Source organism: Natrix helvetica (assembly GCF_964273705.1).
Source record: "Natrix helvetica genome assembly, chromosome: 3".
Classification (NCBI taxonomy): Eukaryota; Metazoa; Chordata; class Lepidosauria; order Squamata; family Natricidae; genus Natrix; species Natrix helvetica.
In genome coordinates this window covers 138,401,050-138,416,576 of record NC_138549.1, presented here as the reverse complement: position 1 = coordinate 138,416,576, position 15,527 = coordinate 138,401,050, and the positions used below count along the sequence as shown (strand labels likewise).

Here is a 15,527-nt window from a genome sequence, read left to right as displayed (position 1 = left end):
GGAGTCATTCCAGGTTATCAGGAAGTACCTCAATTCATTTCAAATCCAGAAGACATGTTGCGAAATGCATTTCTTATGGGAAGCCACTGAAAATTATTCTTGATCCTGTCTTTCTGACCTCTAGTCATTCTATGTCAAAATCACATGGAGATTTCCCTGCCAAGGCTACCCACAAGAGATTTGCTTTATATGAATTGCCTGTCATGGTTGCACATTGAAACAGTTCTTTAGGGACACTCATGCCTGTTGAAAGGCAGGGCTAGCCTTTTTCCTGGCCTGCTGCCCTAGGGGGGGGGGAACAACCACTGGAGCCCGTCGGCTCTATTTCCTTTTAAGGCAATCTGTAGGAATCCAAGGTAATTTAATGATTTGGCTGAGAGGAACACAAAACATAGCTAGTTTGCAGGATGTTGAGTAAAGGCAGCTGTGGCAAGATAAACAACAGGTTTTGTTTTTAAGTTTCATTTTATGCACATCTTTCTCTTTGGACAAACCATAGTTATCTAGTAGTTTGGAAGTAGATTGCCCTGATATTCACACGATACCTATATTTCTCTCTAATATCACAACGTTTCTTTCTTATTCTTAATGCCGTTCAAGGTATCCATATCAAAAGGAAAATCTTTTGAAAAGAATGGACTTCAGATTTCACTTCCTTGTACCTCAGACACTGGTGCTTTACAGGCAGGCCTAAAGGGGAACTATTTGGAGAAGGTTTTGGAAAGAAAGTGCAGAGAATTGCAGCAGATCTGCCTTGTTTTTATGAGATAGAAAGGCAGGCTTTGCTAAAATTTGTTATTTCAAGTTACAGGAGACATTTCCTTCTTGTGTATCTGGTCTACTTCTCACCCAACCCTCTTTTATACCTGCCATGTATGCCTAGAGATACTATGTTTATTTATTTTTTCTTGGTTTCTTTGGTTACATTAGCACTGCTCTTCAAAAAGCTTCTATACACGCCTTTTTTTCTTTTTCTTTTAGGGTACTATAATGATAGGTGAAGCTTTGTTTAAGTTTCCTTCTTACACAGCTATTAAAAGGTACAGGATGAACAATAGTTTCCTTCCTTATCTGAGCGTAGTTCAGGGGTGAGGTAGCATCAGAGGGCTGCTTACATCCGGTTATATATCTCAGTTCTCTGCCAAACAGGAGATGGCTTAGAAGTGCTGAACCAGTGCTTGAAAGCTGTTAAGGTCTGATAGAAAAGAATAGATTTGGTTTGAATGCATCCAGATCAGCATAGCTTTGGGTCCATGGGTCAGATGTTTCTGGAGTAGTATGATCTTTGGCTCTGAACAGGGTTATACTCCCCTAGTTAAAGGTCATCCACAACTTGGGAATCTTCCTGCACTTGAAGCTTCTGCTCAAGAAATAGATAAAAGCTGTGTGTAATAGGACTGTTGTATAATTAATTACCTCTGCTCCATTAACTCCAGCCATTCCTGGATCAAAAGCCCTTTTTGCAATCATTCATACCGTAATCACTTCCTGTTTGAATTACTGTGTCTAGTAATACGCTCTACATGGAAATGCCCTTGAAAAGCATTCAGAAGTTACACCTGATTTAAAATGGGTATGAATGCCCAGATAGCAATATATGTCTCCCATTTACTCATGTGATCCCATTACTGTAGAAGCTATATTGATTGCCAGTTGGGTTCCAGTTGTGATTCAAGGTTGTGGTTGTCACCTTTGTGATTCTACATGGCTCTGAACGTGTTTTATCTGTGGGGTTGCCGCCTCTTCCTCCTATATTCATCTAACTATCTGATCAGATCAAAAGATTCAAATCCCCCCAAGACATCATCTATCTGAAAATGCCATTGGACATTGCCTCTATGCATTAGCATTCCTTCCCTAGGAAGCTCCATTCTGCTTCCCCCCCCCCCCCTGGTTTCAGGAAAGTCTTGACTTTGGTCTCTAGCCCAGGAGAAGGCATGTTCTGAATACAATGGTAGACACATGGATTGATTTTTATTGGGTTTTTAAAATACATTATGTTGTTTAAATTTTCATTTTTCCCCCCAGTGGGATTATTCATTTTTATTAAAATATTTTTTAATGAAGATTGTTATCTATCCAGAGCTGTAGTAAATAACTGAATTCTATGTGGTTTTGATAAAGGCCATTTGGGTAATTTCTCAGTAGAGATTTTAACTGGTTGATCCTAAAGCAGTTTCATGAATTCCAACAGTAAAATGAGACGTGCTTAAGTCCCTCTTGGTTTATTTTTGAATAGTTACATTTATCTCATTTATTTTGTTTACAGGATGCCAAACTGGGGTGGAGGAAAGAAGTGTGGCGTATGCCAGAAAACAGTGTATTTTGCAGAGGAAGTACAATGTGAAGGCAACAGTTTCCACAAATCCTGCTTTTTGTGCAGTGAGTATTCAAGTCCAAAGTTTTATGTAAAGGTTTTGGTTTTTTTCCCACACCAGTACCCAACTTACTCTTACCAGAATTGTATATCAATAGTTTCCTTCAGCTGCCAATGAGGAGTAAGTTACAATGGGCTGTGCACTGTGCCATCACAGAACAATCTTTCTTTTGATTTATTGCAAAATCAGTTGGAAGGAAAAAAATGGAAAGAAAATTGTTAAAAACAGATTTTTTTAATCAGCATATTTTCACCAAAGATATTATAGTTACCTAGCACTTTTCTTATCTAATGTATTGCTTTACCTTCAAATTCTTAGCTTCTGGATTTAAGGATTGTTAGATTTCTTGGACATTGATGCGTTGAAATAGAACACACTGATCTATTTTCATAGGAAGGTATAATATAAAACTTAAATAGTATACTAACAAAGGAAGAAGAGAGAAAAAAAAAGTTAAAAGACTATAAGACTCCATCTCCTCCAGCTACAAAAAAAAAAATATAACCCATGTATTATATATATTACAATAGATACATAAAAGTATTTTTTCTGCATAGAATTACTTAATCACTTTTTCCATTGTGTTAATAAAAAGCTAGGTTAAAGACTACAGTTTCTTAAATACAGTATTTTAAAAATCCAGAGAAATCATTTCTAACTATTTAAAATTATCTTTTTGGGCTCTAATCTCTATTACTCCAAACCTCTTCCTAAGTCAGTAAAATGCAATTTAGCATTAACATATTTGGAAAAAAATGTATTTTCCAAAACCAAGCCTTTGTCCACCTGGGATTAATGGAAAAACATTAATTTGGCTGAATTAATGATTTTTCCAGCATCACATTTAACTTTTGGCTAAAAGAAAAGCCAATCCCCAGCCACGTTATCAGAGGGGTTAAGTAATAACTTTCTAAATAGAGAAAACATATAGATCTCTTTAGTTTCACTTGGAAAACTAACACAGTCATTTCAATATAAATGTTCATGGGATGGAAGAATTTAGAACAAATGTTTCCTGAATTATAAGTATGATTGAGACTGGCTGAAAGAGCCGAAGAAAAGACATATGAAATCTATAGACATCATCATTAAACAGTAATGATGTTCAAAAAGCAGTTCTGAAGACAGTTCAAACTTTGTGTGCACAACATCTACAATGGCTTTACTCTAAGCCAAGATTAGTTAAGTCACATTACAACTTACCATGGTGTATAAACTCTACTTCTGTGTGCATGTGCATTGAAACGCATGGTCTCATCTTCAGGTGAGGATGGTGTTCCAATGAGTAGGGATAGCAATAGAAAAGGCACAATTGCTGGGTTCCACTGGTAAGATTTTTAATAGTTGCGACCAAAAGCAGGTCCCTCTGCTGCACCCAATAAAGCAAGTAGAGAACTTTAAGAGATGTGAATGTATAATGAATCTGAGAGAATACAAGTATCCAGACCCACCATGCCAAGTGGTCACACATGTCCCCCCCCTCTCTAGTCCCTTCCCCTTTATATATTTATATACATAAATAAAGGTTATTCCTCTTGTTCTCTTAACTTTCTAATGCAAGCAGAAACAGATGAGTCTTATTAGAAGATCAAATGATCGTTTGTAGATGGCTTTTGGAATTAATGAAAGATTATATAACAATCAGTTGAAGTTGAATATATTACATTACATTGTAATATTATATTACGCCAACCTATTCTGTAGGTTGGCCGTTTCTGGTCAGGAAGTTTCTGACTAAAGGAAACAGAGAACTGCCTACTTAGATCAAATGTTGATCCCTACTTGCCTTTCCATGGGAAAAACAAATTAGAAAGTTGTATGTCCTAGGTAATGCCCAGATTTAAAATTAAGAGTTTTACAACTAGTTTTAGATATCGTAAGTCTGTTGTCAAATTAAAGGTTCATTACCGATAGTTGTCTGAAACAAAACAAAATAAAAATCCTAACGATTCACACAAGAAGGATAAAGGGGGAGGGCTGGTTCTATTATTTTTAGTTTCATTCACTAATTACATGTTTTCAATTTTGTTGACATACTTTTGCTAAGTTACAAGTTTTGATAACACAAAAGCTTGATTTATTGAAAGATACATTGCAGCAATCATAAGTAGGACACAGTGAGCTAAATAGAATCACGCCATGATCTTGTGTAGAATCATAGCCGAAATAATTTTGCATCCTATTTAGTGCTAGAAAATATATTTCAATTGTTTTTTTTCATGTATATTCATTGAAATATATTTTAGATATTTTTTCATGTATTCTGTGTAAAATTATTTCATGTTAGCATCTGATCTCACTACTCTAGATATTGTTGTGATTCTGATCTACTCAATAGCAGACTTGTAGATTTTATATCTCCAGAGCCACTTCCCTCCTCCAGTGAAGCTGGGAATCTGACATACAGCCTCTGCAGCCAGCTGATGTTTAGATTTTAATAGAAAGCTTTTTGTTCTTATTCACAGCTCCATTATTGCATCCAGGGTTGGTTTGAATTCATGCCAGTCAGCTGACCTTTTGTTTTTGCCTTAGGAATCTCATGTATCCTAAGACTTGTTTTGTTTGTTGCATAAGCTAAATGGTAGGTGGTAGGAGGAAATATAACAAATAGTGTGCATGACCTGGAGTTCCCTCAAAACTGTAAGGAATTGATCTCCTTACAGTTGACCTGTCACAGTAGCGGGAAGCCATGTTTTTCCCAGAAGTGGATAATCGTAAACACCATTGTAGCAAAGATACCGCCCTTGGAGCCTCTTGACTTTTTAAAGAAATCTTAGCCCTAACATCTATGGATGTGAAAGTTGTCTCTAATATTCTTGATTCCATTCAGATCATTGTTGCAATACAATTCACAGTACTAATTTAGGGAAAAAATCAGTATTTTAATCTTAATGGTTGACTCACATTGGCCCAGTTCAGAAAATCAGTTTGTATCTAATTTGATTGATTCAACATTTGCATGAATTAACAGACCAGTTCATGTTTTTAAATAATTTTATTATAGCACTAGCACTTAGACTTATATACTACTTCACAGTGCTTTACAGCCCTCTCTAAGCAGTTTCCAGAGTCAGCATATTGCCCTCCCCAACAATTTGAGTCCTCAGTTTGCCAACCTGGAAGGCTGAGTCAACCTTGAGCTGCTCAGAATCCAACTCCTAAGCAGTGAGTTAGCCTCCTCCTCCTCCTCCTCCTCCTCCTCTTCTTCTTCTGCCATATTTGTCATTGGACATTAGCAATCATGTTGGTGATCCTATTTTTATCAACAGCTGCATGAAAAGGTGCTGCTGAGTTTTATCCAAACCAGTCCCTTAGATTTTGAAGCCATGATGTTCTTCTTTTGCCTTAACCTTGTTTGCCTTCAATCTTTCTCTGCAGGATTAAGTAAAGTATGGCATATTTTTCCGGGTGTCACTTCACATATCCGAAATATTCTAACTTTTGCTTTTTAATGGTTTTGATCATTTTCCTTGGCTTTCCCAGGCGGCTTATCACCTCCTCATTTCTGATTTTGTCAACCCAGCTAATACGTAACCGCAGTCTGTAAATCCACATTTCAAATGCTGCTAGTTTCTTCAAGTGGCTTTCTGTGAGAGGCAACTGTCTAATCCATAGAGCAGGATAGAAAAGATGTAACATCTGACAAGCCTCATTTTCAGTCTTAGGCTTATGTCGTGACTGCAAAAGACCTTTTTCATTTTGAAGAATGCTGTGAGCTAGCCTACAGTACTGCATTCTAACCACTGCACTATCATGGCTCATGTAAGTTACAATTACGAATAAAAACTAACACAAAGTAAAAATAAATAAATAGCGCAGAAAAAAAATAAGAATATAGTAAAGAAAAAGAAAATAAATATATAAAGAAATGATTTCCCTCTTGTTACAAGCATAAACAATGTTAACACCCCCTTCCATTCAATCATGACTGATTCTCAGAGACCGCCTAGAAAAGTCCCTGTCTTTTTATTTACCACATATGTATTATACTTCTGTATTTTCCTTTATGTATTTTACCCTGGAATTAGATCCTGTATTTTATTTTTGTTTTATATTTTTGATATGGTCATAAAACTAACCAATTAATACGCTATCTATACTGTAATCTATGTTACATATTATATCTAGTAAACTATCTAGACCACCTATGACCCCATGGATCATCCTTTCAGATATATTCATTAGTGCAGAGGGACAGGCAGAGATTGCATAGAATTAGCCAAGCAATTTGGGACCTTCCTTGAAAGGTTCCAAATGGACTTTCTTCCTTCAAACTTCCAAAGAAATTTTTTTCCAATCCAAGCCTGCGGCGGTGCTCCTGCCATCAGCTGAAGTTACATGGTCCCCATTGACTTTCTCCTTGTCAGCTTCCCCATTGATTTATGACTGCAGATACTATATTAGTGTATTATTCCTAAAATCACATATTTAGGATTAAAGTCTGTCAGCTGATAAGCAAGAGGCTGCATTACCAAATGTATCACAGGAGTGAACTTAGATGAGATAAAGTAATATCATCATTCTGCCATTTATCATGAAACTTTTACCTTTCTTACATTAAAATACCTAAAATATATCAAACAGTAGCAAAAAACAAACAAAACTATAAATCCCCCAAAAGTAAATTACAGCTTTCATCAGTAAACTATCTAGAAGGTTTTGAAAACAGGAAGTTCTTAAATCTTTTTTTTAAAAATATTGTTTGTTGGTCCTGATCAGTCCTGATTAAACTTTAGGGTTAGAGTTTAGTTGCTCAGAATGCACACAAACTATCAAATTGCTTGGACAAAAATGAAGAATGGATGATAATTTCTCTAGAAGAATGATTGAACTAGTAATGGATATTACTAAATTATTTATTGCATTGATTATAGCAGAGAGAATCCTGGGCTCCTGCTATATCAAAATAGACACTATATTTCTATGGAAATGTGAATATGATACAGAATTGTCAAAGGGAGGGCATCATTGTTTTGTTTCTTTGTAGCTTGTTCTCAATACACATACAAACACACATACACACAATACTGAAGATTTGATGACCAAAGAAGTGGAGTAATATTTAGGTGAGGAGTTTTGTAATAATTCATCATAAATTTACCTAGAAACGGCTGGGTAAATTATTACTTTTCTAAGATGGGAATCAAGACTTTTGTGAAAATAATACAGACAGCTTTGGAAAAATAAGTTAAACTATGATAAAAGCTGATGCCTTAAATATGGCTATTCCAGTGCAAGCAAAGTTTTATTTTAAAATGCCAGTATTCAAGCCACAGTGATTTATAGGATCTCAAGGGTGGGCAAACTCCATTCCAGGACAATAAAAGAAGGATTAGCTGTTTCTTTATGAGAGGGGGAGTTCTTCTAAAGATCCTCCTTTCATGGCTAAATATTTTATTACTTCTCTGCCTGGTGGTTTTCTCAGCCAACCCTTTGCCAGTCCAGGGAGACAAACGCCATATTTGGTCAACAGGATGAGAAATTCAGCCTTCTTCTTTTCCATATATAGAGACTGCTCCTACTGTTGCCTCTACTGCATTCCTGAGAGAATATTTGGTTTTCTGTTTGCATTCCTTGAGAGTAAGACAATTTATTGTGGCTTAGAAGCAAACTCTGGCTGTTAAAGGCTAGCTGCTATGGTCCATCACAACAAGAAGAGAGCTTAGGTTGCAGCCTATGCTGCAGCCAAGTTCTTTTTCTTTCCTTTTCACAGGCAATTGCTATTCTAATCATGTTAATATAAGGACAGAATCCAACCTCTCTGGCCAACACACACACACACACATTAAATCTATACTCTTGTCTATATTAATATTTATGCCTGTAGTCTAATTCCAAAATAGCCCTATGAACAGTTTGGTCTTCTGTTGCCTGAATTATAATAAAGCAAATTTCTTAGTCACCATTAGCCATCATGAAGGCTTTTAGCTTCAGATGATATCAATTACTGTCATGAATTGTGGCTTTAGTGTTGACTTTTTATAGTATCTCAATCTATGTTGATGGGGATAGTGGGGAGAAGATGCTTTAGTAGCTGGCTGATGGCTGTCAGCATCTCTGCTGGAATGGGCTCAGCTTTTCCTTTTAATTTGTCTGCTGTTGACTTACTTGAATCCATGGCTTCTCCTCCTTAGTCATCTGCTAAGCTGCACTTTACTCTGATGGCTGCTCCACTTCTCTGCTTCCCCTGTGCGAGAATTGCTTTCCATTGATAACTGGATAAGCAGTTGTAACCAGCTATAACCAGCATGAGCTCTGTCTTTCCTTTGTTTTTTCTTCCTGGGACTTTAAGTGGCCCAAGGAGCACCTGGCCATGCCTGTTGTAAGGGGTCCTTGGTGCTCTCTGACCTTTACTTGATGTTACCTAGTTAGGGTAATAAAATGTCTACAAAAAAAAACAAGTAAGGTCAGAGAGCACCAAGGACCCCTTACAACAGGCATGGCCAGGTGCTCCTTGGGCCACTTAAAGTCCCAGGAAGAAAAAACAAAGGAAAGACAGAGCTCATGCTGGCCACTCCAAGGCTGATTTAACAATTTTTAAGAAAAATCAAGCAACGTATTACTACTAGTAGTTGTAGAAATCTAAGTATACTGCAAATAGAATGCCATGGAATTGGCCTGAAAAATACTGAGATATACAGAAAACTGAATTATATAGGCAATAGAATAATAAATACAACATATGCCTTCATGAATGATCCAAATTTTGCATTAAAAAAAGAAAAATTCAAATGTGGATTGGCCACTCTCACACTTGAGTCCTTTTCCTTTGATGGATATCAGTTTGATTGTCTTGGTGGCTTAAATAATGTGGGATTTCTTTGGTATCTACTATTCTTTTCCTCTGAGTATCTTGCCTTGTTGGCCCCAGTTCTCTATTTCCTACTTGATTTTTAAAAAAAACTCAACTGCACAATCCATGTTTGTGATCAAAATAATTCCTATTAATATGATATTATATCTCTTCCTGTGTATTTTTTCTAGACGTTATATATGGGACAGTTTATGATAGGATAAAAAGGTCACAAATCCAGTAGTATTTTTTTCAAATAAATAAATTTTATTAAGAGGCATAAACTGTTGAAAGACTCCTGATTTTCTGCTTTTTCTGTATTTCTCTTTGTGAATGGAAGCTCAGAAATAAAATAATACAGTTTATGGCTGACCAAATTGCTCAAGTTAAATTGGTCTTTACAGATCCATACTTGTAGCTTCTTTGCTCTGTGCTAATTCTCCAATTAGATCCTTTTATCTTTGCGTGTTAAAGAAAATGTGAGAGAGAAAAATATTAATTTACTCTCTCTTTGGAGCTTTGCCCTCCAAAAAAACATACAGATGCATTTAAAAAAAGAAAAAGGAGCTATAGAAGATCCTGATAGATCAGCCTTTTATCCAAATAGGTTCCCTTAGTTGTATTGTAGACCAACATTATAAAAGGCACTAGATTGGAAAAGATGATAATAGATCTTCCATGCTGAAACTTGTGCACCCTATATAATGTACTATTTAGTAGAATTTCATGGTTCCACAAATATCCTAGTTGCCTATATTACAAATAAGGTCTAATACTTAAGCTTATAAAGGTGATTTTTTTTATTTTTGTCCTTCTCAAATGACTGTAGTGGTTTGCAAGAAGAACCTGGATAGCACTACGGTGGCTGTGCATGGAGAAGAGATCTACTGCAAGTCATGCTATGGGAAGAAATATGGACCGAAAGGCTATGGCTATGGACAAGGAGCTGGGACCTTAAGCATGGACAAGGGTGAAGCATTGGGGATCAAACCTGAAGAGTGAGTTGTACTAATGAGAAATCTGCAATGTGTGATTGCTTAATATATTGATTTGAATTTATATCATTATTCAAATATTGTGGTTACAAAGAATGTAGATGTTGCCTAGATAAAAATCCAATTTGCAGCGAAGTAAGCTATTAAACGTCTTCTGTTATGAAACATATTCCTAGTGTCATACCTGGAAACATTTTTTTACGTTGGGCCTTCAGGCCTGCCACATTTTTTAACTGTGGGAAAATGGGGAGGGGGTGGTGGATTATATAGAGTATGGGTGATATATAGTTAAAATAACATTCCTTTCTCTGAGAGTCAAGGACACTTCGTCCTGCAGCTACGATGGTGTGACTGGGAGACATCTCCAGTTTTGGATGGTGCCTGATTGGATCCTATGATGGACATGTGGGTGCTGGGCAGAGACTTAAACTTTCATTTGGGTTGGGAAACCTGGAAACTTTCAGATTTGGGGTTTCCGAGATGTGCCAATATGACATCTCTAATAAAATGGAACTTTGAGGAAACTCAAGCCTTGGAGTCTTCTTTCATTGGGGGTATTACTTGGTACCTTGACACATAGGTCTCAAATGCAATTCATTCTAAATCTACCTAGATGTAATTATGACCTATTTATATCAAATGCTAGATTTTTATTGAACTATGGCATGAAAGTTGATTTTTTTTAAGGTGGGTGAAAGAAGGTTGGTAAATGTGTATATCCAGCATTCTTTAGGTTTCTACAAGTCTCTGTTCAAAAGTACATGCTTTTACTTGTGGGAAATAAGAATAGCTAGAAAAAAAGTGGCTGCCAGAAAATGTTTGGCCAGTATTGATATGCATGCCCTGAGATTTTGGAGTGAAAAGCAGAGCAGTTTACTAGGGAGCAGAGGCAGGAGTTACAACGGGGCTTTTTTAGAGCCAATTTGATGTTCAGAGTAAAAGCTTGGAGGTGTCTTTGATCAGTAATTTTTCTACAGTAAAATATCTATAGCAAATGAATTTGAAGGCTATAAAGTTCAAAATTATGAATTTGTTGCAGAACACCTTTAAACCAGCCTCTTTTTGAATATAAATTTTATTAAGAATTACAATAGTTAAAAAGAAATACAAACTAAACTGAGAAAAAGAGGAGAGAATGGAAAGGGAAAGAAGAAAACCAGTCTGTTTTCTAAGACATTGTCAATCTTTTTTCAACTTGAATATTTATTAATCCATTATCATAGTGATAAAAATATTGGGAATATAAGCAAATTCAGTAGTCTTATAGTGTTTAACACTGTGATTTCAAAATTATTAAGTCTTACGGCTGTCTCACTTATCTTACACTCTAAATAAAAATTAAAAATAAAAACCAGCCTGATTTTTTATGAATCTGTGCCTAGGATACTGACAATTTCTTTCTCCCCACCCCAATATTTCCTCTCTGATATTCTCTCTATATACCCGCACATGGGACTATGAAATGACTCTTTTCTTGCTTCGGCTCCACAGATCTCATCCCCATTACCCAACCAATAATCCTAATGCATCCAAGGTTGCCCAAAAGGTGGGTGGATCTGATGGCTGCCCTCGCTGTGGACAGGCTGTCTATGCTGCAGAGAAGGTGGTTGGAGCTGGGAAGGTAAGAACTAGTAGATAACAAATATGAGCATACTAATTTAGGCTAAATTGGGCTTTTTCTTTTTGAGTCTATAAAAGTCTGTGTGTTACGTTTTAAATTAATTCTGCTAGCTATACGTGTGTAATAAATTCATAAGTGAAAAGGTTTGTAGGAAAGAATAGAATACTCTTCCTTGAAATTCTACGCTTCAGGGTGTCTAAGACATGTGGAGAATGTAGCGTGTCTCCTGATATTCTTAATGCACAACTCCCACCATTCTTCATCACTGCCTACTAGGAATTTTATTCATTAATACTCAGGATGACTCAGTTTCCTATCAATGCGATAAAAGCTAGCAGTACAATTGAAGCTAAGTGACTTTCCAAGGCTATAATTATTATAAAGAAAGATGATTGGTGCATGCATTTGGCAATAAAAATGCTAGAATCAAGAAATAGTCACTTGTTACATATAGATACTGTTGTGCATTATCTGCAAATTTGATGTTGCAAGTAAGTTCTGCAAATTTTAAAAAAAAAAAAAAACCATGCAGAATCCCCCTTCTTTCTGAGAAAAGATTACAATTGTCTTTCAGAGAATATTTTTATACAGGCTAGTATAAGAAAGGAGAAGCTGATAGAATGGCCGCTGGCCTTTGTACATCAATTTTATGGAGGGCAATGCTTTTCTAGTCAAGTTCATCTAGGATGTCAAAGGGTCCCTTTGAAGTTAGTTCACTTCTATACTAACAATATGTCTTCTGCATTATGCTCAGTCGTGGCACAAGGCCTGCTTCCGATGTGCAAAATGTGGCAAAGGCCTGGAGTCTACAACTTTGGCTGATAAAGATGGAGAAATCTACTGCAAGGGTAAGAGCTGATGTCTCCCTTACGTTCATAATCTATGGCGTGTAATGATTAGTTGCTAGTCAGGTATCAGATGGATGCTAATGCAGGAGATGTTCTCTTATGTAAAAACGTTGCAAAATCTACAAAAACTGTTTATGCAATGAGTTATGATTTAGAGGTTCAGGAGAGTGCCAAGCAGAGGCCTTCTTGTAACACACATTTACTTGTTTGATTGCAATTTGATTATGGAACAGCATGCCTCAGGTTACCTACTTGAGAGATGTTTTCTAATGATGCTTGATTGCATTTGGGTGTATAGGATGCTATACCAAGCCACAGTTTTTTTGATTGCTCCATTTCTGCACTTGCCAATGGGAATGGTTAAACAAGCTAGATTAATAGTGGGTAGAGATCACACGGATCAAACCTCTACTATATTTTCTCAAAAGAGCATGACAGGTCAGGTGGGGGGGGAAAGTATGTAATGGAAAATGTGGTCAAGTCCTAAAGCCAAAAGCTGGAAAACAGAAAGCTCTTGTTTTCTAAGCACATGTGTTCACTGATAACTCTGTAAACATGTTTACTGTTTATGGCTCTTTCTGAGCTCAGAGCTGTGTTTATAGCTGATTGTTTCTTCTGCTGCTTCTCTCTAACAGGTTGCTATGCCAAGAACTTTGGACCTAAAGGCTTTGGCTTTGGCCAGGGAGCAGGAGCCCTTGTCCATTCTCAGTGAAGAACTAGATCCCAGCAGCTTTGAAGCATCCTTCCCAGCCCTGAATGCTTTGCCAGCGCTGAGTTTATCCAATCCAATCCTTAGCAAGAATTAGGCTATCTCGCCAGTTTTTACATCTTAGTAATACAATAACAACCTGCTGCTCCTTTTTGCTAGATAGGCAATCTTTCCAGGGGCCTTGTTCCATGGGTCCTTTGAAACCATACAGTGGCTTCTCACTTCCCATGGCTCATATTAGAATAATGGCCTCCTTCAACATACATTCATGCTTTCAGTCTTTGTTGATGTATCACACGGCAGCAGATCACATAGCTGCTTTTGAATAACAACTACTGCAACAATTGTCTTCCCAAAAATATTTTCCCCAATCTGGGCCAGCATAAATAATTCTTGTTAGAATATATTTTTGATACTAAATTACACAATAACTATGACACTAAGTACTGTGGAAAATATAAGTGATTGTTATGTCCTAGGATGCAAAGCTGCGAATTAAGAAATTGCCTAGAGGCACAAGTAAAACACATTCCTCAAATTTTAGAGGCAATATAAATAAAAAAGTCTTAGCTCTCAAGTTGAACCAAATGTTGCATTTTCAACAGAAAATATATATTAATCAATAGTCACTAGTTGAGATGCTTTTGTACATTGGTTTGGTAGAATTCAGTTTGATTTTCAAAACATCAAAGACCAAATTTCTATTTTTTGAAGATCCGTATGCATTTTTTTTAAACATTCCTAAAATGTTTCTGAATTTAGAGAGAAATAGAATCCACAACTTTCCCAGATTTCATTTTTTAGAAAACTGGGATTATTGATGTCTAGTTTGTTGCTGCTTCAGTTTTGCATTTTTTCCACTTAGCTGAATAATTATTGGATTCATATATTGCACTTAGCCGAAGTGTGGTCTGGTTGATTTTGGCTTGGTATGTTGTATAAACCCAATCATTATCATTTAGAAAATATGGCTTGCTGTGATGTATGAACCAAGCAAAATAGTCCACTTTAAAAACAAGCCATAGCTTAGATTCAGTGCCTTAGAATGATGAGTGAATCCCTATTGGTATAATTAAAAAGATTAAGATGGATTGGAATGCCATTTTTAAACAATGGAAAAGAAAGCATTGTACATATCCTCATCTTTGGGACCAGGGTTGACAGTTCCAGTTCTTACTTTGTTAAACATAGAAGACTCCTGCTTTCACAATCTTGTTTCAGTGAGGGTTCTTAAAGGTTCCTTTTAACTGAAAAACTGAAATGTTACCCAGTTCATGGACTCTTTGCGCTAAATTGTTTTATATAAGCCTAATGCACATAGCTTTCATTTATAATGCAGCCTATTTAATGTTTAGTCCCCATTCAGTACTTAATATGGGATTAAATTAAAGTGCAGTAATTCTGTAGACACAACAAGCGAAACTGTAGCAGTAGCATTTTATAATTTTGTTGTTATTAAGGTTGTCCAGTGCTTTGAAAATAATTTAGGAAAGAAGCTTCCAAGTGCATGTAGTACAATAATAGTAATTACAATTGTCCAAATATGACTTTCCAAAGATTTTTCTATGGTGGCAGGGAGCAGCCATATGATCATAAGAAAATATATGATTACTTTAAAATGAATTAAACAGGCACTATCTTTATGCATCCATGTGCTTTGAAGTTTTCTTTTGAAACTGAATCCAAACTCTTACAAATACCTGACACAAACATAAACTATGTTCAGAAAAACTTCTCTGCCTTCAATAAAGCAGTCGAAATGAATCTCATGTGTCTTACAAACTTTTATTTTTTCCAAATTTTATGGACTGTTGGAACACATTTATGAGAATGGGCTCAGGGTTCCATGTCTCTCCATCAGCAGGATAATCCTTTGAAAACAGAACAGTCAGGCCAAATTTAGTATGGTAGTAGAAGCTGACAAAAGAAGGCTCAAATTCCAAAGTGGGTCACATCCAGTTAGAACTGGGATGGGGGAGGGGGAATCACCAGAAGAATTCATTCATTCAGAGGGAAGAAGAGCCTCTTGATTCTGCTGAAGACTCCATCGCAAAGTTCTGCCTTTTCTAATGCTTCCCTTCTGGTCACATAATTCTTCCCACTTGCATAACCTGTTGGGTAAACCATTAAGGACATGGAAACAGTTCCAGGAGCAGAATTTTGTATGCTTTCTTTTAATTAGA

The 15,527-nt window shown here is 36.4% G+C and overlaps 1 protein-coding gene across 1 annotated transcript in view; it reads left to right on the top strand.

Moving 5' to 3' along the window:
- The window catches only part of CSRP1 (cysteine and glycine rich protein 1), a 28,161-nt gene extending 13,053 nt beyond the window's left edge, over window positions 1-15,108 (top strand). Inside the window, exons 2-6 of the mRNA XM_081948336.1 lie at window positions 2,270-2,382; window positions 10,001-10,169; window positions 11,658-11,787; window positions 12,542-12,635; window positions 13,271-15,108. Of these exons, the coding sequence (XP_081804462.1) occupies window positions 2,271-2,382; window positions 10,001-10,169; window positions 11,658-11,787; window positions 12,542-12,635; window positions 13,271-13,347 (582 nt within the window). The 5' untranslated portion in view covers window position 2,270 and the 3' untranslated portion in view covers window positions 13,348-15,108. The remainder of the gene's footprint in view (window positions 1-2,269; window positions 2,383-10,000; window positions 10,170-11,657; window positions 11,788-12,541; window positions 12,636-13,270) is intronic.
- Window positions 15,109-15,527: the final 419 nt, after the last annotated feature.